Source organism: Sinocyclocheilus rhinocerous, unplaced genomic scaffold (genome assembly GCF_001515625.1).
Source record: "Sinocyclocheilus rhinocerous isolate Xijiao unplaced genomic scaffold, SAMN03320098_v1.1 scaffold482, whole genome shotgun sequence".
Classification (NCBI taxonomy): domain Eukaryota; kingdom Metazoa; phylum Chordata; class Actinopteri; order Cypriniformes; family Cyprinidae; genus Sinocyclocheilus; species Sinocyclocheilus rhinocerous.
In genome coordinates, this window is record NW_015638939.1 from 37,153 (window position 1) to 59,773 (window position 22,621).

General features: G+C 39.6%; 1 protein-coding gene across 1 annotated transcript in view; it reads left to right on the top strand.

Moving 5' to 3' along the window:
• The window catches only part of LOC107750165 (uncharacterized), a 51,232-nt gene extending 32,431 nt beyond the window's left edge, over positions 1–18,801 (top strand). The window contains exons 10-24 of the mRNA XM_016565430.1: positions 13,080–13,115; positions 13,230–13,521; positions 14,442–14,528; positions 14,632–14,724; positions 14,906–14,980; positions 15,299–15,412; positions 15,798–15,932; positions 16,289–16,372; positions 16,728–16,826; positions 16,984–17,064; positions 17,303–17,398; positions 17,670–17,768; positions 17,945–17,973; positions 18,344–18,400; positions 18,652–18,801. Coding sequence (XP_016420916.1) covers positions 13,080–13,115; positions 13,230–13,521; positions 14,442–14,528; positions 14,632–14,724; positions 14,906–14,980; positions 15,299–15,412; positions 15,798–15,932; positions 16,289–16,372; positions 16,728–16,826; positions 16,984–17,064; positions 17,303–17,398; positions 17,670–17,768; positions 17,945–17,973; positions 18,344–18,400; positions 18,652–18,801 — 1,527 coding nt within the window. The remainder of the gene's footprint in view (positions 1–13,079; positions 13,116–13,229; positions 13,522–14,441; positions 14,529–14,631; positions 14,725–14,905; positions 14,981–15,298; positions 15,413–15,797; positions 15,933–16,288; positions 16,373–16,727; positions 16,827–16,983; positions 17,065–17,302; positions 17,399–17,669; positions 17,769–17,944; positions 17,974–18,343; positions 18,401–18,651) is intronic.
• The last annotated feature ends 3,820 nt before the right edge of the window (positions 18,802–22,621 follow it).

Genomic DNA, 22,621 nt, shown 5'->3' on the forward strand with positions numbered 1-22,621 from the left:
TATATATATATATATATATATACACCTTGCTACGTGTACTGCGTTAGGCTAACCGAGACTTGTCATTTGCACTTATATATTGTTGCTCTTTTGTTAGTTTTGACTGCTTTTATTGTCCTCATTTGTAAGTCGCTTTGGATAAAAGCGTCTACTAAATGTAAATGTAAATGTAATAATCAAGAAGGCCGTCTTTACCTTTGACCTCTGGGCTGTTCTGCATGCATGGGAGCCTTCAGAGTCCACTCCAGAGCCCGCTCCAGTCCAGGAGCCTTCAGAGTCCACTCTAGAGCCCACTCAAGTCTACAAATTCATTCCAGAGTCTGTTTCAGTCTACGAATCCACTCCAGAGCTTACTCAAGTCCATGGGTTCACTCCAGAGCCCACTCAATGTCACATTGAGTGGGTCTAGTTGGTGTCTAGTTGGTGTGCCCATGTATAGCCACCAGAGTGCACACTTCTTAGTTTTGTTTGTTTCTCTGGACTTCAGTTCCCATCACCCTTTTTGCCTTGACTATCAAACCTCATTACATTCAACTGTGTCCCATTTAACTTATTAACACATCCATATAAGCCTGGTTTTATTTGTCTTTGGTTGCTGGTTTATTGTTTACTGTTACGTGTTTTCTGTTGCTCTGTTTTTACCCTGATGTGGCATGGTGTTTGTTTTTGGACTCGTCAATAAATTCTGCATTTGGAACATTCTTCTTGTTTTGGAGCATTCCATGACACAGAAGAAACAACAGGTGCGGATGTTTTCTCAGTAGTTTTTCCTTGTGGACTCTCTCTAAGATGATATGCTTTCAACATGTTTACGTGACACACTTGTGACTGGCGTTTTCTTTTAGGAGAACAAATTACATAAGCCCTGTTTCCACCACAGGAACTTTCCCCAGGAACTGGAGACTTTGGGCCGGTACTTGGTGTATTTCCACCGCAGGAACCAGGGTCTAAATAAAGTACGGGGTAAAAATTTGCCCCTCAGAAAGTCCCTGCTCGCAAGGTAGTACTTTTTCAAAGGTCCGGAACTTTCGGGGGCGGGACTTGGGCGCTGAACATGCTGATTGGTTGAGTTCATGCAGCATTTTATTTCAACCACCATTTATTCGCATAATTTTTTAAAATATTACTGTTATTGTGTCATGAAATGTAGTTTTAAAAGTATTTCAGGCAAGAATGTAGTTGTTTAAAACTCATCTGAGGTTTATTTATAAAGACAGCGCCTATTTGAAAATGTGCTTCGCCGATTTTGGAGACGTGAGTTTAAATGAAAATTAAAAGATGCAGTGGTGTTTGAGATCATATTTTGTCTTATTGTAAATACAGTGAGGAAAATTACAGTAGCCGAGGCGAGCTGACTTGACGTAATCAAGTATGCTGCTGTTTGCAGAATTACCGGATTTGCGTCCTCCCGTCCGCGGGAGTTCACACTCCCGAGTCGAACTTGCGAAGTCCGAACCTCCGAGGACACAAGTCCGAAATTTGCGTACTTGGTATTGAGAAATGTGCACAGACCTACGTCACCAGACTATTTGCCTAATCTTCTCGGTACTTTAGACCGCGATGGAAACATACAGCAACAGGTCTGGGGGAAAAAAGTTCCTGGGACAAATTGTTCCAGGTAATTTCGGTGGAAAAGCGGCTATAGTCTGTCTCACTCAATTTTTTTCTGCACTATGTAGGGGCCAGAAAAGCGGGCAGACAAGGCAGATCCTGGGATTGGTAACAATACAAGCACCTGGTCACCGGCCTGAAAAGGGCGCGGGACCGCTCTAGCGTCATACTGGCGCTTCATGACTTTTTGCACAGCTGTAAGCGATTCTTTTGCCAGGTCACAAGCGTTATGTAAACGCTCTCTAAAACGACTAACATAATTCAGCACATTAGTCTTAGGACTTGCCTCAATTTCCAATACGTTTTCTTTTAGGACTTTGAGTGGTCCTTGAATAGTATGCCCGAAAACAAGCTCAGTGGCACTGAACCCGAGCGACTCTGTTTCACGCACTGAAAATAACACCAATGGAGATGCCTTCATCCCAATCTCTGCTTGTGTCTGTATAGTATTTCCTTAACATAGACTTAAGCATCTGGTGAAATAGTTCAAGTGCGCCTTGACTCTCTGGATGATAGTCTCCGGATGAAAATCTGTGGGTGATGGAAAGTGATTTTAAGACCTGATTAAAAATCTTAGACAAAATTTGTCCCTTTGGTCAGTTTGTACAACTTTTGGTAAGCCAAATGTAGAGAAAAATTTGACCAATGCCTTGATAATCACAGGAGCAGTCATTTTGCGAAGTGGAATTGCCTCAGGGAACCGGGTAGCAGTACACATTAGCGTTAACAGAAACTGATTCCCTGACTTTGTTTTAAGAAGCGGTCCGACACAATCAATAATAACATGTTCGAAGGGCTCTCCTATAACTGGAATGGGAGAGAGGGGAGCCGGAGGAATAACCTGATTTGATTTTCCCCATACACTGGCAAGTATAACAAGTCCGGCAACATCCCTCTTTAACCCAGGCCAAAATAAATGGATTCCATTGTACAATTTTGTGATACCCAAATGACCTGACAATACATGATTGTGCGCCAGACACAGCACATGCTGACTGTAAGATTATTGATGCCATTTGGCTGGATCAGAAGAAGGTCACAGTCTGAAAAAACAAGGAACTCTCACGAGAATCAACACCTGAACTCTGTCTCGCAAGCCTATAGCAACACACCCAACTGAGAGAAACAAAAGCTCCACACCTTCACTCTTCCCCTCTCTCCCCTCATTTCCATCTGAACACAGGACACTGCAGAGATCACCAAAACCACCTTTCTTAATCAGAGTTTATTACAATGCAACAATTCATGTTTGAAGTCGTTTGAAAGGTCTCTGTATGTCTGGTAAAGGGGTCTCATTCTCTTAACAATAGAACAGGTAGCCATAAATATTGAAAACAGACTACTCCCAGGTCTTTCACACAAAATACCTTCTGTATGTAAATGAGGTACAGCCTCCCACAGAAATCAAGATAATTCACTTGAAACCCCCTAAAGAGATATCAATAGCCGAAAACGAACGCACAATAACAAGCATCAAAGAAATTTAAAAAACACGCTCTGAAGAATTGCACAAGCTAAGAGCACAGGTCGAGGTGTTTACGTTCGAAAGACAAGGTTGGGCAAGACAGAGTGAGATGATGTCAAGAAAAATCGAAGAGCTTCAAAAGAAACTCCAAACCGGCAATAATTATATATCCGCTCTTGAAGAATGCTGCGACAATGTCGGATTTCCAGTGGCTGCAGTTAAGCAAGCAGCGCTGGATGAAACCTTTGATTCTGATAGAAACAGCGATAGTGACGATGATGATGTTGCCGCGTTTGAGAGTCAAACACGGGGAGAAACTCGTAACCGAGCTCCCGTTCAGAGACATGAAGAACAAAATCAGCGAACTCCGATTAAAACAAGAGCAAAACCCGCAAAACCCACCTCCAAATCAGTTAGAGTTGCTGTACTCAAAACCATGACAAACGCGAATGATGAAATAAATGAAATAACCCGCCCATTAACATGTGAAGAGTGTTCAAAACACAAACAAATTGTAGGAATGATGCCCAAAAAGGGGCCATTTCAACCTTATTGGGAAACACTGATGCTACAAGCCACCGTGTACAAACTAGAAACTAGGGATGCATGGCAAATCGCACTCTTAACCATTCCTGAAGAACTCCGATCAAAATTAACCCCTCAAATGAAATCTGGAGACGTAGTCAAGCGAAACAATAACGAAGCTGACGAGATTATATATGAAAGATTAAAACAGGCACTGCTAGACCTGAGAGGACCGACACAAGCAGATTGGAGCAAAATTTTAGAAATCAAACAAGCAAGTAACGAGTCTTTTGAGACATACGCCGAGCGTTTATGGGTAACCTACAAAGAACATGCGGGCCTTGAGAACGCGAGTCGTGATCACGAGCCGTTATTACAGCTCCTAAAAAATCATGCTGGCATTCCAGTGCAGAAAGCTTTATTAAACGGGGTAGATCCATCCGAAAACACGTTTAGAGCAATAGTGGAATGGGGATCAAGGATAGAACATAGATGGAAATCCAAACCCCGTGTCGTAGCATCCACACAGTGGCTAACAGAAGGGAAAAGCCCAAATACATCTAATTACAAATCTCAAAACAAACTTTGCCATTATTGTAAAAGAGATAATCACGTTATTAAGAATTGCAAAAAAAGAGAGAGAGACCTCAGAGAACAACAAGAATGGAGCAAAACAGCCCCATCTTGTGGCGATACAGAATTACTAAGACAATTTGAACAGTTCATCGCTGAATGCAAGAGAAAGAATAGTTCAAACAGTAAAACTGACAACATGCACAGAATTACAGAAAACCATAATTCACAATAGGGATGTGTGGCCTCCATTGCAGTAGGGAGTATAGTCAAAAGCGGAAACCGAATCAAAATAAGAGCTAATTTAGGAGGCCAGTTAGCTGATATACTTATTGATTCTGGTGCATCTTGCTCCTGTACAGATATCCCACTACCCTTAACAAACAAAACGATTCAGGTCAAAGGCATTGGCGATACGATAATGATTGCAACACAAACTCAACCAATTCGACTTGATTTAGGCGTCGTAGTACTAGAAGAACCACTGTGGTATCTACCTGATAATAGTGAAGGGACTGTGTTGGGAATGGACATCATGCAGAAAAATGGTTTTGTGATTCATTGTTTTGAAAAACAGATTGAATTGAAAACAAACAAAACTGTTAAGAAAAGTCTACCAAAAAACAGAGCCAACATCATGTCCATATCCACTACAGACCCCATTCAGCAAATGGTAAACAAAAACAACAGCATTTGGGCTACACATGAACATGACTGCGGCCTCATTGACTATGTTGTGTGTCTTGAGGGGGAGCCCCCTCCCCCACAAAAACAATACCGCATCAAACCAGAGGCAGAGTCAGCTGTTCATGAAATTGTAAAACAACTTGAAATCAGGGGAATAGTTCGGCGATGTAGCTCGACAACAAACTCCCCGTGTTTACCAGTACCAAAATCGAATGGTAAATGGCGTCTTTGCATTGACTATCGACGTCTCAACAAAGTTTTGCCCAAGGCTACACCTATCGTGGCAAATCCATCAACATTAATGTCGCAGATTTCCACTAATTGGTTAACTGTGCTCGACATAAAAAACGGTTTCTGGTCCATAAAAGTCAGGCGCGAAGATCAGTGGAAATTGGCATTCACTGTGAACCAAATACAGTATACATGGGAAAGAATGCCACAAGGCCTGCATAACAGCCCTGCAATTTTCCACAGAGCATTAGAAGATGCGTTAAATCCGCTGACAGGGACAGGAAACGTGATTCATTATGTTGATGACATACTCATTGCAACTGATGGATCATTTGATGATCATTTACACCTGGTTGATGAAGTACTGTTGACACTCGGTAAAGCTGGTTTCAAATTGAACAAAGAAAAGGCTCAAATTGCACAAAAAGAAGTCCAATACCTGGGCTATACAATCACACCGAGCCACCGATCGTTAACAGATGACAGACGAAAATGCATAGCCGAACTGCCCCGACCACACACATTAAATGCTTTACAGAAGGTTTTAGGAACCGCAAACTATCTAAGAGATTTCATTCCAGATTTCGCTAACATCGCTGCGCCACTGTACTCTCTCTTAAAGGGAAAATCAAAGCCCTCAGACGTTCTTGAATGGACAGAGGGGCACGGAAAAGCCTTTACAGACTTAAAAGAACAATTATGCTGCGCACCAGCCCTGGGTCTGCCCAACCCTTCAAAGTCTTTCCACTTACAAGTTGATGCTACTGAGAACACGTTAAGCGGCATTCTAGCTCAAGATCATGGGGGAAAACTGCGACCAATTGCATATTACAGTAGAAAAAAGTCTCCAGTAGAACAGGGATTTGACCAATGTACACAGCACGTGTTGGCGGTTCATTGGATGTTGACAGCAACAGAACCTATTGTAGGTTTTCAACCTGTTGTTATACATACAATGCACACGCCAGTACAAATGTTGTTACAGGGCCGAATAAAAGGTGTATCAGCACAGAGATTAGCAAGATGGCTAGCAGATATACAGGCCCGTGACATCACAACAGTTAACAGCCGAATTCTACCGCATTTATTGGGAGATGTGGAGGGTCATCCACACACATGCCAAACCAAACAAGAAACACAGAGCCTTGTCCATGACCAAAAACTCCCGGATCAGACTCCGGTGTACATTGATGGCTCCAGATATTGGCATGATGGTCAATTTCACACAGGATGTGCAGTGTGGACCCCTCACTCTCCCAATTCAAATGCTAAACAATTGCTAATCAAATTACCCGGAAACACATCAGCACAAGAAGCTGAACTCATTGCGTTGCTAGAAGCAATCAAGTCACACCATGAGCCATTGTGTGTGTACACTGACAGCCGTTATTCATTTGGTGTAGTTCATGATTTTATGGCACAATGGCAATTGCGAAAATTTCTCACCTCTGCCGGAACACAAATAAAACATTTTAACATCATAACCTCAATCTGGCATTCAATCAAAATGCGTGATTCACCACTATCAGTTATTAAAGTGCGCGCACACATCAGCCGAAGCCCAGACGAACATGAGAAAAACAACAACATCGCAGATCAACTAGCTAAACTAGCAGCGGTAAAAGGAGACGACTGGCAGCTTGATAAACTGAGCACTCCTGCAATAAGTGCAGTACAAACCACTCCCATTGATCTAAAACAATATCAACAAGAACTGTGGAACACAGATGGAGTGCTTGTAACGCATTTACAGCAGGATCAATTAGTCAAGGTCACTGAGGGCATAATTCTGAGAGATGGAAAATACGTTGTCCCCGATGCCCTCCAAAAACCAGTGATAAAGTTATACCATGATTATGCACATGTCTCAGCTCCCAAAACACAACAGCTGATACAAAATTACTTCTGGTGGCCAGAAATGACATCAGACATTCAAAGATGGTGTGACACATGTATTGTATGTGCTACCATCAACCAAGGTAGACCAGGACGCACAAAGCTGTGCAGACCAGAACCACCCAAAGGACCTTGGGAATTCTTGCAGTTAGATTTTATTGGTCCGCTACCCAGTGCCAGAGGGGGGTATCGTTATTGCCTCGTAATAATTGATAAATTCTCAAAATGGGTTGAAGTGATCCCCACCCGCAATAACAGTGCAAACACAGTGGCACGAGTGTTAGCAAACCAAGTTCTTCCCCTCTGGGGAGCTCCAGTTCAAATTGAATCTGACCAGGGAACCCACTTCACTGGCCAGATAATGAAATTCATTTGCAAGATGCTAAACATCAAACAAAGATTTCACATTTCGTACAGACCACAGAGCTCGGGAATGGTGGAACGTTCGAATCGCACAATCAAAGAAAGCATCTCAAAACAAATAATACAACACAAGAACAGGTGGACTGATGCATTACCCACAGTACTAACGGTACTGCGGGCAACTCCATCAAAGTCCACGGGCATCAGCCCATTCGAGCTCATGACTGGAAGAGTCATGAAACTACCCATAGACCCAGAAATCACTTCAGCAGATCTGGGACCTCTCATGATTGCAACCCAACAGACTGTGTTGAAACAACTACAAGACAGACTCAGTGTGTTACACACACAAGCCACTCTGAAACAACAGCAGTCTGACTTGATGAACGATACACATTTCAACCCGAACTCTGAGATAAAATTCTCAGAGGGTGACATAATAATGATACGAGTTTTTGTGAAACAAGGCCCATTCACACCTCGATGGCACGGGCCATATGAGGTCAAAGCAGTCTGCAACAGCTGCATTGCCATAAATTTCTGAAATAACCACGATTAGCCGCCCATTAACATGTGAAGAGTGTTCAAAACACAAACAAATTGTAGGAATGATGCCCAAAAAGGGGCCATTTCAACCTTATTGGGAAACACTGATGCTACAAGCCACCGTGTACAAATGAGAAACTAGGGATGCATGGCAAATCGCACTCTTAACCATTCCTCAAAATTAACCCCTCAAATGAAATCTGGAGACGTAGTCAAGCGAAACAATAACGAAACTGACGAGATTATATATGAAAGATTAAAACAGGCACTGCTAGACCTGAGAGGACCGACACAAGCAGATTGGAGCAAAATTTTAGAAATCAAACAAGCAAGTAACGAGTCTTTTGAGACATACGCCGAGCGTTTATGGGTAACCTACAAAGAACATGCGGGCCTTGAGAACGCGAGTTGTTTACCAGTACCAAAATCGAATGGTAAATGGCGTCTGTGCATCGACTATCAACGTCTCAACAAAGTTTTGCCCAAGGCTACACCTATCGTGGCAAATCCATCAACATTACTGTCGCAGATTTCCACTAATCCGTCGTGGTTTACTGTGCTCGACATAAAGAACGGTTTCTGGTCCATAAAAGTCAGGCGCGAAGATCAGTGTAAATTGGCCTTCACTGTGAACCAAATACAGTATACATGGGAACGAATGCCACAAGGCCCACATAACAGTCCTGCAATTTTCCACAGAGCATTAGAAGATGCGCTAAATCCGCTGACAGGGACAGGAAACGTGATTCATTATGTTGATGACATACTCATTGCAACTGATGGATCATTTGATGATCATTTACACCTGGTTGATGAAGTACTGTTGACACTCGGTAAAGCTGGTTTCAAATTGAACAAAGAAAAGGCTCAAATTGCACAAAAAGAAGTCCAATACCTGGGCTATACAATCACACCGAGCCACCGATCGTTAACAGATGACAGACGAAAATGCATAGCCGAACTGCCCCGACCACACACATTAAATGCTTTACAGAAGGTTTTAGGAACCGCAAACTATCTAAGAGATTTCATTCCAGATTTCGCTAACATCGCTGCGCCACTGTACTCTCTCTTAAAGGGAAAATCAAAGCCCTCAGACGTTCTTGAATGGACAGAGGGGCACGGAAAAGCCTTTACAGACTTAAAAGAACAATTATGCTGCGCACCAGCCCTGGGTCTGCCCAACCCTTCAAAGTCTTTCCACTTACAAGTTGATGCTACTGAGAACACGTTAAGCGGCATTCTAGCTCAAGATCATGGGGGAAAACTGCGACCAATTGCATATTACAGTAGAAAAAAGTCTCCAGTAGAACAGGGATTTGACCAATGTACACAGCACGTGTTGGCGGTTCATTGGATGTTGACAGCAACAGAACCTATTGTAGGTTTTCAACCTGTTGTTATACATACAATGCACACGCCAGTACAAATGTTGTTACAGGGCCGAATAAAAGGTGTATCAGCACAGAGATTAGCAAGATGGCTAGCAGATATACAGGCCCGTGACATCACAACAGTTAACAGCCGAATTCTACCACATTTATTGGGAGATGTGGAGGGCCATCCACACACATGCCAAACCAAACAAGAAACACAGAGCCTTGTCCATGACCAAAAACTCCCGGATCAGACTCCGGTGTACATTGATGGCTCCAGATATTGGCATGATGGTCAATTTCACACAGGATGTGCAGTGTGGACCCCTCACTCTCCCAATTCAAATGCTAAACAATTGCTAATCAAATTACCCGGAAACACATCAGCACAAGAAGCTGAACTCATTGCGTTGCTAGAAGCAATCAAGTCACACCATGAGCCATTGTGTGTGTACACTGACAGCCGTTATTCATTTGGTGTAGTTCATGATTTTATGGCACAATGGCAATTGCGAAAATTTCTCACCTCTGCCGGAACACAAATAAAACATTTTAACATCATAACCTCAATCTGGCATTCAATCAAAATGCGTGATTCACCACTATCAGTTATTAAAGTGCGCGCACACATCAGCCGAAGCCCAGACGAACATGAGAAAAACAACAACATCGCAGATCAACTAGCTAAACTAGCAGCGGTAAAAGGAGACGACTGGCAGCTTGATAAACTGAGCACTCCTGCAATAAGTGCAGTACAAACCACTCCCATTGATCTAAAACAATATCAACAAGAACTGTGGAACACAGATGGAGTGCTTGTAACGCATTTACAGCAGGATCAATTAGTCAAGGTCACTGAGGGCATAATTCTGAGAGATGGAAAATACGTTGTCCCCGATGCCCTCCAAAAACCAGTGATAAAGTTATACCATGATTATGCACATGTCTCAGCTCCCAAAACACAACAGCTGATACAAAATTACTTCTGGTGGCCAGAAATGACATCAGACATTCAAAGATGGTGTGACACATGTATTGTATGTGCTACCATCAACCAAGGTAGACCAGGACGCACAAAGCTGTGCAGACCAGAACCACCCAAAGGACCTTGGGAATTCTTGCAGTTAGATTTTATTGGTCCGCTACCCAGTGCCAGAGGGGGGTATCGTTATTGCCTCGTAATAATTGATAAATTCTCAAAATGGGTTGAAGTGATCCCCACCCGCAATAACAGTGCAAACACAGTGGCACGAGTGTTAGCAAACCAAGTTCTTCCCCTCTGGGGAGCTCCAGTTCAAATTGAATCTGACCAGGGAACCCACTTCACTGGCCAGATAATGAAATTCATTTGCAAGATGCTAAACATCAAACAAAGATTTCACATTTCGTACAGACCACAGAGCTCGGGAATGGTGGAACGTTCGAATCGCACAATCAAAGAAAGCATCTCAAAACAAATAATACAACACAAGAACAGGTGGACTGATGCATTACCCACAGTACTAACGGTACTGCGGGCAACTCCATCAAAGTCCACGGGCATCAGCCCATTCGAGCTCATGACTGGAAGAGTCATGAAACTACCCATAGACCCAGAAATCACTTCAGCAGATCTGGGACCTCTCATGATTGCAACCCAACAGACTGTGTTGAAACAACTACAAGACAGACTCAGTGTGTTACACACACAAGCCACTCTGAAACAACAGCAGTCTGACTTGATGAACGATACACATTTCAACCCGAACTCTGAGATAAAATTCTCAGAGGGTGACATAATAATGATACGAGTTTTTGTGAAACAAGGCCCATTCACACCTCGATGGCACGGGCCATATGAGGTCAAAGCAGTCTGCAACAGCTGCATTGCCATAAATTTCAAAGGAAAACTGCGATGGTATCACATGTCACAGTGTAAATTATTCAAGGGTAAACTAGATGAATAATGGTTGTTGTTTTTCCTCTTTCTGTCTCCTAGGTTGACTGCAGCAATCCCATGGAGACCGGACGAGAGAAAAATATCCGGGCCCACGTGCATCAGACTGGGCCAAAGGGTTTCACTCACACACAACCTGAAATGCGGAAGGTGGGTGTGGAAATATTCCAAGGGGCCTTCCACACCTGAAATTGCAGTGGTACCAAAAGAGATAGTTATATGGCCTCCCGGATTAGCACCGGATCCAAATTGCACCTCAAGAATTTGTTGCAGCTCAGGTAGCACACACCCACCGACAGAAAACATTTCAGGATACACACATGCACCAAAATTCGTACACAACATCACCGCCTGGTATCAACTTAAAACCGATCCAGGGATCATGAACACATTATATGAGAAGAACAACGATGGTATTGATCCAAAGCTATGCTATCTTATAAAAAATTTGGAACCTTTTACATATAGGTGCTCACACACTAAAACACACAACACCACACACCTAAGGTTCACAGAATCAATTTACAACCTTACCTCACTTACACCAAACGAACAAAAACCAAAAACTTTTGTGTGGACTAACCGAAAGGAAGGAACTTATTGTGTGGGAGAATGTGAATCTAGCATGGACAATTTCACCAGCCCACACAATTGTTCATGGACTGTCCATCATTGCTTTAATTTAACCACCTGTGGTTACACTAGGCCCAGGCAATGCCCAGAATTGCACCCAATTCCTCCTGGTGGACTGATTAGAGGAAATGTAAATAAGACATTATTACATGATGTAAATTTAGTAATGACACATGTAACATACAATATTTCAAATGTTCTCTCTGCTTACAAAGAACACTGTAACGATGATGATGAATCCTATGCATGGCTACAATCACGATTCGATGATTTAATCTCTGATTACAAAAGCAGACTCGCTGTTCAAATTTCACCTGCTCGGTCAAAACGAGACCTGTTAGGCAATATAGCCGGCTTATTTGGCTCAATCAATTCAGCATCTAACTCCTACAAAATAACCCAACAATCTCAATTCTCTACATGGTTGGCAAACCAGATAGCTACTGGATTCCAACATCTCACCAATAGCAACGAAAACATCATTGTATTGTATGTGCTACCATCAACCAAGGTAGACCAGGACGCACAAAGCTGTGCAGACCAGAACCACCCAAAGGACCTTGGGAATTTAAACAGAAGGAATGACAATCTGGTACATGACATTCAAATCAGCATCACTTTCAGTATTAGAGCACCATTTGAGCATTAACAAGTAATTCTCCACAAAATAAGCAACTTCTTTCTTGCTAACCTTGTCTGGAGAAACAACAGAGGCAAAACATTTGATTAAAGACATACGACACAACACGAACACGTAACGCATGGAAAAATTTAAATACAGGGAATGTTACACATTACTATTCTCTTTGTTCAGTAACTGTTTGTGTTTCACAGGTTTCTCCCTTTCACACATAATGGTGTTGATTCTTTGTATTTCTGCATCTGGATCTGCTCTTCTCCTCTGCTGTCTGGTCTACTGCAGATCACATGATAAAGGTAACTCAGAAGGAATTAACTAGAGGTTTGTGACACAATAACAGTTGTAGTAGTAGTAGTAGTAGTCCAATGATGTAAAACCACTGACAGTTGACACACAATTCTCTTTCGCTGTTTTGCATTAGAAAGTCACTTATAAATATTTATAGTTATTTCTTATTGCACAGTTTCCATAAATCTAAATTTTAATAGTATTTTTTCGTGCAAACTTCCGTTTTGAAATTTTCACTTTTCACTTTAAAATTAGAAATTAGACGTCTATTCTTTTTCAGGTTTCCTTGTGCAACATTGTTGTAACCAGATTTTTCTGGGATCTTCAGTGGTTTTGCCCTGTTATGTTGACAAACACTTATTAAACCAAAGTCTGGTGGTGGAATGGAGAAGAGCAGACTCAGAGACTCTGGTTCATCTGTATCAAGATGGTGAGAGTCGACCAGAGTCCCAGCAGCAGCCCTGTTCTGTTGATGAACTTTTATCAATGGAGGGTCTGGAGGTGGAATGGAGAAGAACAGACTCAGAGACTCTGGTTCATCTGTATCAAGATGGTGAGAGTCGACCAGAGTCCCGGCAGCAGGATTATCATGATAGAGCTCATTTCTTTACTGATCAGATTCAACATGGAAACTTCTCCCTCCGTCTGGACAATCTGAGAGCTCAAGATGAGGGACCATACACCTGTACAGCTTACAGAAATCAGACATCCGTGTTTTCATCTGAAACTAATTTGGAACTGAGGCTACAAGGTAAGTCAGCCTTGATACATAGTTTATTTTTTTACTTTTGCATAATATTAAGGTTAAACATTACTAGATGTGCACATAAATGTCTAATGTTGTTTTGCACCACTGCTCAGGTTGTGCTTTTACTAGTTTAATTGCAGTTTGTTCAAATGTCTTCACACAACGTTAAGGCTGACACTAATATAGACATATTCGTCATGTTGTCATTATCACTTGACCAACAGCATCAATTGTGTCACTTGAGTCATTCACAAATCCTAAGACTAAAAGTCTCATAAAAGTTTTGCAGAACGTTATGTAATATGTTGTGTACATGGTGTGTACACAACATGGAAGATGGAAAACATGGAAAATTGGAAGATGGCGCCTGTGCATTCGGCATGCCGTCTGTTGCTCTCGTGTTTGCTTGTCTGGTTGTCTGCTCTGTCTTTAAACTGCTACACGCTTTAAATCTACAACCGTCAAGCACTCTTGGACATCCGCAACTCAATTGCGGACATATTCACCAACTCTTACACTCTGGATGTGGACTGCTCCTTTGGTAATAGGAATGAGTCGTTCCAGGCGGCTATCCCGGATTGTATCTGCCGGTGGCCCCTCCGCATCCTACGGAGAAAGCGAAGGAGGAAACGAGGCAAACGCGGAGGATACATCGTTTCCTTAGTATATTGACTACTGTGATATGGAATTTTTTAAATGTGCGGTTTTAAAGTTTTGTCCGGTTTGTTCTCTGTGTATGTGGTAAAATTGTTACTCTTCTGGAAAGCACTTTGGTCAGCCTGGTGGCTGTTGTATATGTGCTCTACAAATAAAATGAACTTGAACTTGAACTTGGTGTTTACACCTAATATAAAATGGGACCAATATTGCATTGCATGTTATTTACCATTTAATTCAATTGTTATTTTGTATTTTCTCTCCAGACACAGTCTTCCGTCTTCAGATGTTTCTCGTCTTCTGTCCAAATATGATCATGTTTCTTTCGTTTGTCCTCTGGGGTGTTTCTGAAGGTGAGTGTTCTAGTAGTGATTGTATGTTGGTGTATATACTGCATATCAAATGATTTACTAATACAGCAGTAAATCTAATGACTGATACCTGCTTTTGTTTCAGGGTCTCTGAACGAGTCGGTCTCTTGCTGTGCTCTTTATTTTCTGAGGCCTCTTATGTTGCTCTGGGCAGCTCCATATGCTCATGAGTTCACAGGTTATGGTTAATTTATGATGAGTGTCCATTTATTACATGAAATACACTGTATGTACTTTGTCCAAACAAATAACCTGAATACATTAAGAAGTGTTCAGTGTTTTATTGCCATTTGTGCTGTATTGTGTTGGTGTTGTATGATATTGTGATTCATTATTTTGTACCTTTCTGTTTCTTACAGGCAAGACTAAAACATTTATTCACAATTACAGTTATGACACAGAATACATTGTTTTATCAACTGTTTTTTATTCAGGTAAACAAATCCAAATGTAAAGCAACAGCCATTATCATAAACACATGAAATGCACATTTAACAGTTGTATGTCGTTGTATATACAAATATAGTAAATCTATAGTAATAAGAAATTCAATGTGCTATCAATTTATAGCAGATTCTGAATGTGTTCACTGGTTTAAAACAAAAAACTAAATTAAATATTTTTACTAAATATTGTTTTATTAACCTTAAATTACTTCTGTAGCTTTTTTGTGTTATTTTTCTAATGTGTATTTATATTTTGTTTGTTCTTCTGTTTAGTAATGGTTGCTTTTATATTTTTCTCTCTTCCAGTTCTGTTTAAATCTGCCTGGGACAAAAGTTTAAATTACACCGGATTTGAAGGTGTCACGATAATATTCATCTTTGTGACTGTGCTTCTGCTAAACCTCATCTATATTATTTTATGCAAGTATTTCTAGTACCGGTGGCATGTATGTGCATGTGAAAATGTTTTATCAGATTAACACAAAATATAAAAATCATAATATCTGATCTAATTAGATCAGTGGACAGATCTAGTATTTAAGTTGATTTACACAGTTTAAGAATTACAGAGATTTGTTTAGTTATGATTTAGTCTTTACTACAGTAACGTTTTAATTAATATACAGTGAGCGATGATTAAATTGATGCCCCAAAGCATCAGTCACTCATGTGAATGTCACAAACAGTTCTGCAGTATATAATTTTGTTTCTTCGACACAGTTTTAACCTATGCATTCATGACATTAATTCAAAAACATACTGAACGTTTTATTCCTTTAATTCATTGCTGTTTTTTCTTATACAGTGTTGGCGAGATTCATCTGGAAATTAAGCCAACAGATTATTACTATTTTCAGGGTTCTGGCTAGAATAAGCTTTGATATTTTGCCTTCATTACAATTCCTCCTCCTGTTCTTCGCCTTTGGATCTGCCAGATCTGGTAAATTTACCTTTATGAACTATTTATGTTCATTTGTAAGTAATGGTGAAAGGAAACATTATTCCCTATTCAACAGTGTTAAAATCAAAGCGTTCATATTTCAGTAAGAAGTTTAAAAATATATATATTTTTTCATAACATACCTTTCAAATGTTACATTATTTTTTAAATGCATAGCAAGTTAATTTGATTATCATAATAATGTAATGTACACTGACGTTATTATTTTTTTATTAGTTAAAACAGTAACTTGAGACTGATGTCCGTGTATCATTTTCATTTAATCATGTGAATATGTTAAATGCGTCTGTTAGTATAAAGCTCAGTATCTGTATCAATCTTTTTCTTTTTCTCAGGATTCATAACTGTTGCAGTTTTACCAGTTTTTCTCACACTGACAAGATACGACTGGGATCTTACATGTGGGAAACAGATGCACTGTAAGTGTTTGAATTTTGATCTGATCCCTGATATAAACCCATACAGAAATCATTATGTGATCATATTGTGATCAAAATATAACTCATTAATGCTCGTGCCTCTGTTTCTTTTAGTCTGCATGAATCTCTTATCTTTAATGATTTTAACCATAGAGCTGAATGAGAGTAAAAATATTTTTAGACTTAAAGAAATGTGTGCAATTGTTTTAGACATCTGAAAGCTGTATATATATATATAAGCAGCGTAGCAGATCTGTTCCACCAAGACCAAATACATTAACATTGTCATATCCATCACCATGCTAAAATGTTCAGAGAGTTGTTTAAACTAATATTAAACTTTTTTTTTTTTCAGGTTCACTTTTGTTCATGAGATCAGTTTGGTTAATTCTCATGTTACTGGTCAATGCCATTATGGTTTATTTCTACATCATAGCACTGGGAACTGAAAAAGGTACTATAATAAAATGCTTATTATATGCTTACTACAATAAGCATATCTTACATTTATGCTGTGAGTTACTAAAGATGGTAAAGGTTTGTTTGTCAATTAATTAACAGATACATTAAAGAAAATTTTACTCAGATCTGATGTATTTGTTGATGTTCAGATCGTATTGGATGGGCCTGTATGATTGCGTTCCTGCAGTTACTCTGGGCATTAATAAACTTCACATGGTCATTTAAATGGGGTACAGTATTAATCATCTGCTCTGATCATCTTCATAATTGCATCACAATGACAAGCTATTATTCTTCAAAACTCATTTGTTTAGATTATTTATAAAAAGTTTCTTGATGAATTTCTATTGTGAAGATACTAGAGGATACATTTACTAGAAGAATGAAGGATTTTAATCAAAAGCTGTGAAGATCAAATTCATTTTTATAATTATAAATGTTGATATTAAACTGCATTTGATCTTACAGGTCTTCACCGTGTTGTTCCTGTGTATGTGTTTGGATCAGTTGGGGTTGTTGTACTGAACTCCGTTACACTGATGACTGAACTGATACTGAAAACAGGTGAGTGAACACTTGAACATCATACAGTGCCTGATTATATTACGCAATTTACATTAAGTCTATGGTAAATACATATTATAAGAAAATATATCAGCTAATACTTTACTGTGAGGCATGAATCAGCTTTAAGTTATTCTGATCAAATTATTCTCATTTCCATAATTTCTAGCAACAATACTGCAATAAAGCCTTATAAGAATCTGCTATAATTTGGAGGTAATATTTAAGTACAAGTGTCTATTGTAAATAAAATACTCTTGTTGATCCTCAGTTAATGGTGATGGAGCAGTTGGGGATCTGAGAGTTGTCGTCTTTTCCTCTGAAATCCTCTTTACTGTATTTCTGATGATTTTACTCGTATTTGAACCTTGTGAGTACAAACTGAACTGTAGTCAGTTGCATTGTCTACGTAAATTAATGATGTTTTTTCTTTTTTTTTTTTGTCTTAGTTAAATCCATGAGTCAGCTATTGTGCCATCTGATGTGTTTTGTCCATCTGTTCAGCCTCTAAATAACTTCCTCCACTTTATTTCTTTGAACACACAGGGATCAAAATGTGTCTGCAATCATGTCAGGTAAGTGTCAATAATTAAATATGATTTAAATAGGATACCGTACCATATTTAATGTAAATCATATTTAATAAACTGCAATATCAGGAGGCATTTCACTTCATATTAATGGTGCACTCAGTAATTTTATCACTATGTTTCTCTGGCTGATATAACAGAAGTATTTATATTTTTTACTGACACACGTCATTGTGAGCGCAACAAGTATTCGTCAGCTGTAATGAACTGCTTCCTCAAAACTAAGTCTGTAATAATAGAGGGATCTGAGATGAGTATTGTGATTATATGATTAAATATTAATAATAGAGGGATCTGAGATGAGTATTGTGATTATATGATTGTGAAAATATCTAAATTCTTATTGTGAATACAGGAGACAATAAGGTCTTTTCGAACTCCAGCTGCTGGATCACAGTATGAGAATTATTGGGTTAGTATCAGAATTGTTATGTTTATTTAAAAATAAGTCAAACATATTCATAATAGTAAACTCTTAATAATAATAATAAATAAATAAAAACATATGTTGTCTAGATCAGTGTTTCTCAGTCCTGCTTCTGGAGAATATCAGCACTGTTTGCGTTTGTCTCCTTTATTTGATACAAACCATTTTGAAATCTGTATGGGGAGGTCTTTCACCCTCATGCAAAATGACTGATCGCACCTTTATTCTGAACTCAGAATGCAGCAGGATCTGATGAAACTCCAGCCAATGGATCAAAGCAGAACACAACAGAATCACATGAAATGAAACTTCTCCTAAAGACTGAAGATCATGAGGCTGATAGGACAGAGGACAGTCTGCCGGATTCAGTGGAATCACAAACATGAACAGCAATGAGGGAGGAAAAAAAGACTCAAACTCTCGAGCATTGACAGTGAGAAATTCAATGGTCTTGACTGTAATGCAGATGATTTTGTGCTGTCAGCTCTTTTTAAAAGTTATTTTATAAATAACTTGAATCATATGCCGGATGTTTAATTGTGATCATTTTAAATTGTGGTAACACTTATGCTGATTGATATATTTCTCTAAGAACTACAGTAAAGTTCGGTTCATCTGCTAATCTAGAGCACAGATGTGGTTTCTTCAGTGTGTTGGTGGGTCAGAAAGCAGTTGAACAGTGTTCAGGCCAGTTCTGTATTCATGTAGTAATAGATCCATGTGATGATAAGTGCATTATCAATGGCTCAAGCCTCAGTTATAGCTCTAAATTGACGTTTTGGAATTAGCTAAAGAGGCTTGGAGGAATTACATATTTCATTTTGGTATAACTTTAAAAGTTTTAATATTATTGTTTCTAAGCTATACAATTATTGCAAGCAATGTCTTTCTGGCACATGCATTGAAATAAGCCAATATTGAATGTGCAGTTACTAAAGAATCAACTTTGTTACATACATATATATATATATATATATATGTGTGTGTGTATGTATGTGTATGTTTTTACAAAAATCAAGTTTACTTAAATAGAACAAACAGAATGCAAAATTGTGTCATTAAAATTCATGTATTTCTTAAATCCATGTATTCATTTTTTTGTTAAATCATAACTGGTTTATCTTAGGTGTTGTTCTTAAAAACAGGTTTAAACATGCTGTCTTCATGCACCATATTGTTCTCTAAACCTAATGTTAAACGATCCAAAGAGATTATAATGTTCAGAAATTATGGACTTATATTTATATTTGTTGCTGTAATTCCAGTTGTATCTGATGGATGTTGTTTTTCTCTCTTTAAGCTGATTCGGATGACAAGGCAGATCTTTAATTGTCCAATTTAAGTCTATGCAAACTGTTGCTCAAGAGCTTAAACATTTATCGGATCTAGGCTTAAGTACAAATGCTTGAAAAGAGTTTGTGCTTATGTATGAATTTCTTTACAGCATTTAATTGCACATAATGCACATATTCCTTCACAATTGTTACGCCTGCCGGTCAGACTGGCCATGATATCCACCAGAGGGCACTTCTCAATACTCTTTTGTTATTTCATCCTGAACTGCATGTCCCATTCACCATATTGGTTTTGTCTAGCCAGAAGAGAACTGGCCCCCAACTGAGCCAACCCGATCTCATGAAAGTGCGTATAAATAGTACGCCAAATAAAAATGAAAAGTCGTTATTTATACGCATTTTCATGAGACCGGGCTCACTGAGCATGGTTTCTTCCAAGTTTTTAAAAAAAAATTTCTCCATTTCTGTCAGCGATGGAGTTTTGGTTTCTCGTTTGGTTGTCGCCTTTGGCTTACTTGGCGATCCTTAATCTTTGGCAAAATTGTCGAGACACTATATGAACTGAGCTGGAGATGGCATCACTGAATTAACGATGGACTGACTTTAACTGAAAAACTTACTAGTTTACTGTTGTTCTATTTTTAGAGCTGCTTTACGGCAGAGGTTAATTTTGATTGCATTATTGACACACTATTTTCCTGTTTTACACTGTAAAGCTGCTTTGACACAATCTGTATTGTATAAAGTGCTATATAAATAAAGGTGACTTGACTTGCTGCGTTTAGATCCTGCACTCATCTTTATTTTGCAGCCAAGCTGTGACAGAAGAACTGACCTCAAAATGGATCTAGCAGCAAAGAAAATCAGTCTCCTCTAACTGGGGAAGCAGTTCCTAGAGAAGCACACACAGGGATTTCTGGGCCTTCACCATCTCGTTCCTTATGATGACAACTGACTGTGTGTGCTTTTCTGGACAAGTCTCAATGCAAAGACAAGATTGTGCTTGGCCGGAAACGAGCCTCTAGGGACTTTAATGGAGTATGTGGAGTGGGTACTCCTCCGGAATAGTTCCCCATTTACCATCTCCAAGAGTGAGGAGCTCCCTCACTCTTGCTCCCTCGGTTCCACCCTATGGCTATGGCTGCTGTGGGCTTCCTCGTCCCTCCACCTCTGCCTTGGTCAGTCATCACTCTGACTTTGCCATGGACTTACGGGCCTTCGTCTGTGACCTGTCCCTCCACCCTATGCCTCTGTCAGGTTCCTTCTTCTCTTCAGCTCTGCCCTGGTCTTCGGTAGCACTGCTTCCACCTCAGTCCTCTGGCGCCCTGGTTCCACCTCAGTCATTCATTGCTGCAGCTCTACCTTGGTCTCCAGGACCTTCAGTGTCCCCGGTATCTACAGCTTTTCGGCTCCGACTCTGTCTCCACCTTCCACACTGTCTAAGGTCCATCGTTCCCTGGTTCCACCTGGCAAGGCTCCACCATGGCTCCTCCCTCGGCTCTTCCATGGGCCTGCACACTGGTACTTCTGTGGGGGGCTCTTCCACCTGCATCTCCACCCTGGCTTTTCCTGCCTCTGTCTTCACCTAGCTTTCTCTCTGTCCAGCATCCTCTTCGCCATGGCTCTGGTTGTCCAGCATCCGGGCTCTGCGTCCCCCACCTAAGCCACCTCCCTCTGCTGGACTTGAGGTCACATGAATGTTCTGTTCTGTTTGGTTTTGTTTTAGTTTTTCTTGTTTGGCCTGTTCCGGAGTTCTTTTTGTTTAATAAACACTAATGTGCTGCATTCTGTCCTGTGATCCTGAGCCCGTCTTTATTTTGCAACCAAGCTGTGACTAATAACTCCTGTTGTCTGTTTCAATAGTGTTTCATTTTTGTGTTGCATTTAGGTCTTTTCAGAGACAGATTTCATATTATGTTGAAGGTAAAACATCTTAACACTTTTGTTTCATTTCTCAGAATTGGTTCATCAGGATTAGCTGCAGTTCATCAGATCTTTCTCTACTAAAAGGAAGAAAGTAAATCAAGTTTCAACATATGCTCACAGACCTTCAATCAAATAATATTTTCAGCTGAACATGGACCTGCTTACATTTGTTTTTGCGGCTGTTATTCTAGTTGTATCTGATGGCATGTATAATATTTTTCTCTTTATGCTAATTCTGGAGAAAAAGGCACAAAATGAATTGTCAGTCAAATTATGTTCAATGTGGAAACACACTAAACTAAATTTTCATTTGTCAAATGTTGATTACTACATAATTTCTATAGTTTGTTTCATGTGTTAAAATGAAATATAAATATTAAGAGCAAATTTAAATGAATCTCCCTTTTATACATTAAACATGTTTCTGATTTATTTAGCTTTTAGCACTTTAATTTATTTGAGACATGACAATGAGATTTATGTCCACAGCTTTTATTAATTTATTCTGTCATAGTTCTAATAGTCCTCTATAATGGTACACCTGTGGACTCACAAATGTGCTGCATTCTGTCCTGTGATCCTGAGCCCGTCTTTATTTTGCAACCAAGCTGTGACTAATAACTCCTGTCTACAGTAACTGTTGTCTGTTTCAATAGTGTTTCATTTTTGTGTTGCATTTAGGTCTTTTCAGAGACAGATTTCATATTATGTTGAAGGTAAAACAACACTTTTGTTTCATTTCTCAGAATTGGTTCATCAGGATTAGCTGCAGTTCATCAGATCTTTCTCTACTAAAAGGAAGAAAGTAAATCAAGTTTCAACATATGCTCACAGACCTTCAATCAAATAATATTTTCAGCTGAACATGGACCTGCTTACGTTTGTTTTTGCGGCTGTTATTCTAGTTGTATCTGATGGTATGTATAATATTTTTCTCTTTATGCTAATTCTGGAGAAAAAAGCACAAAATTAATTGTCAAATTAA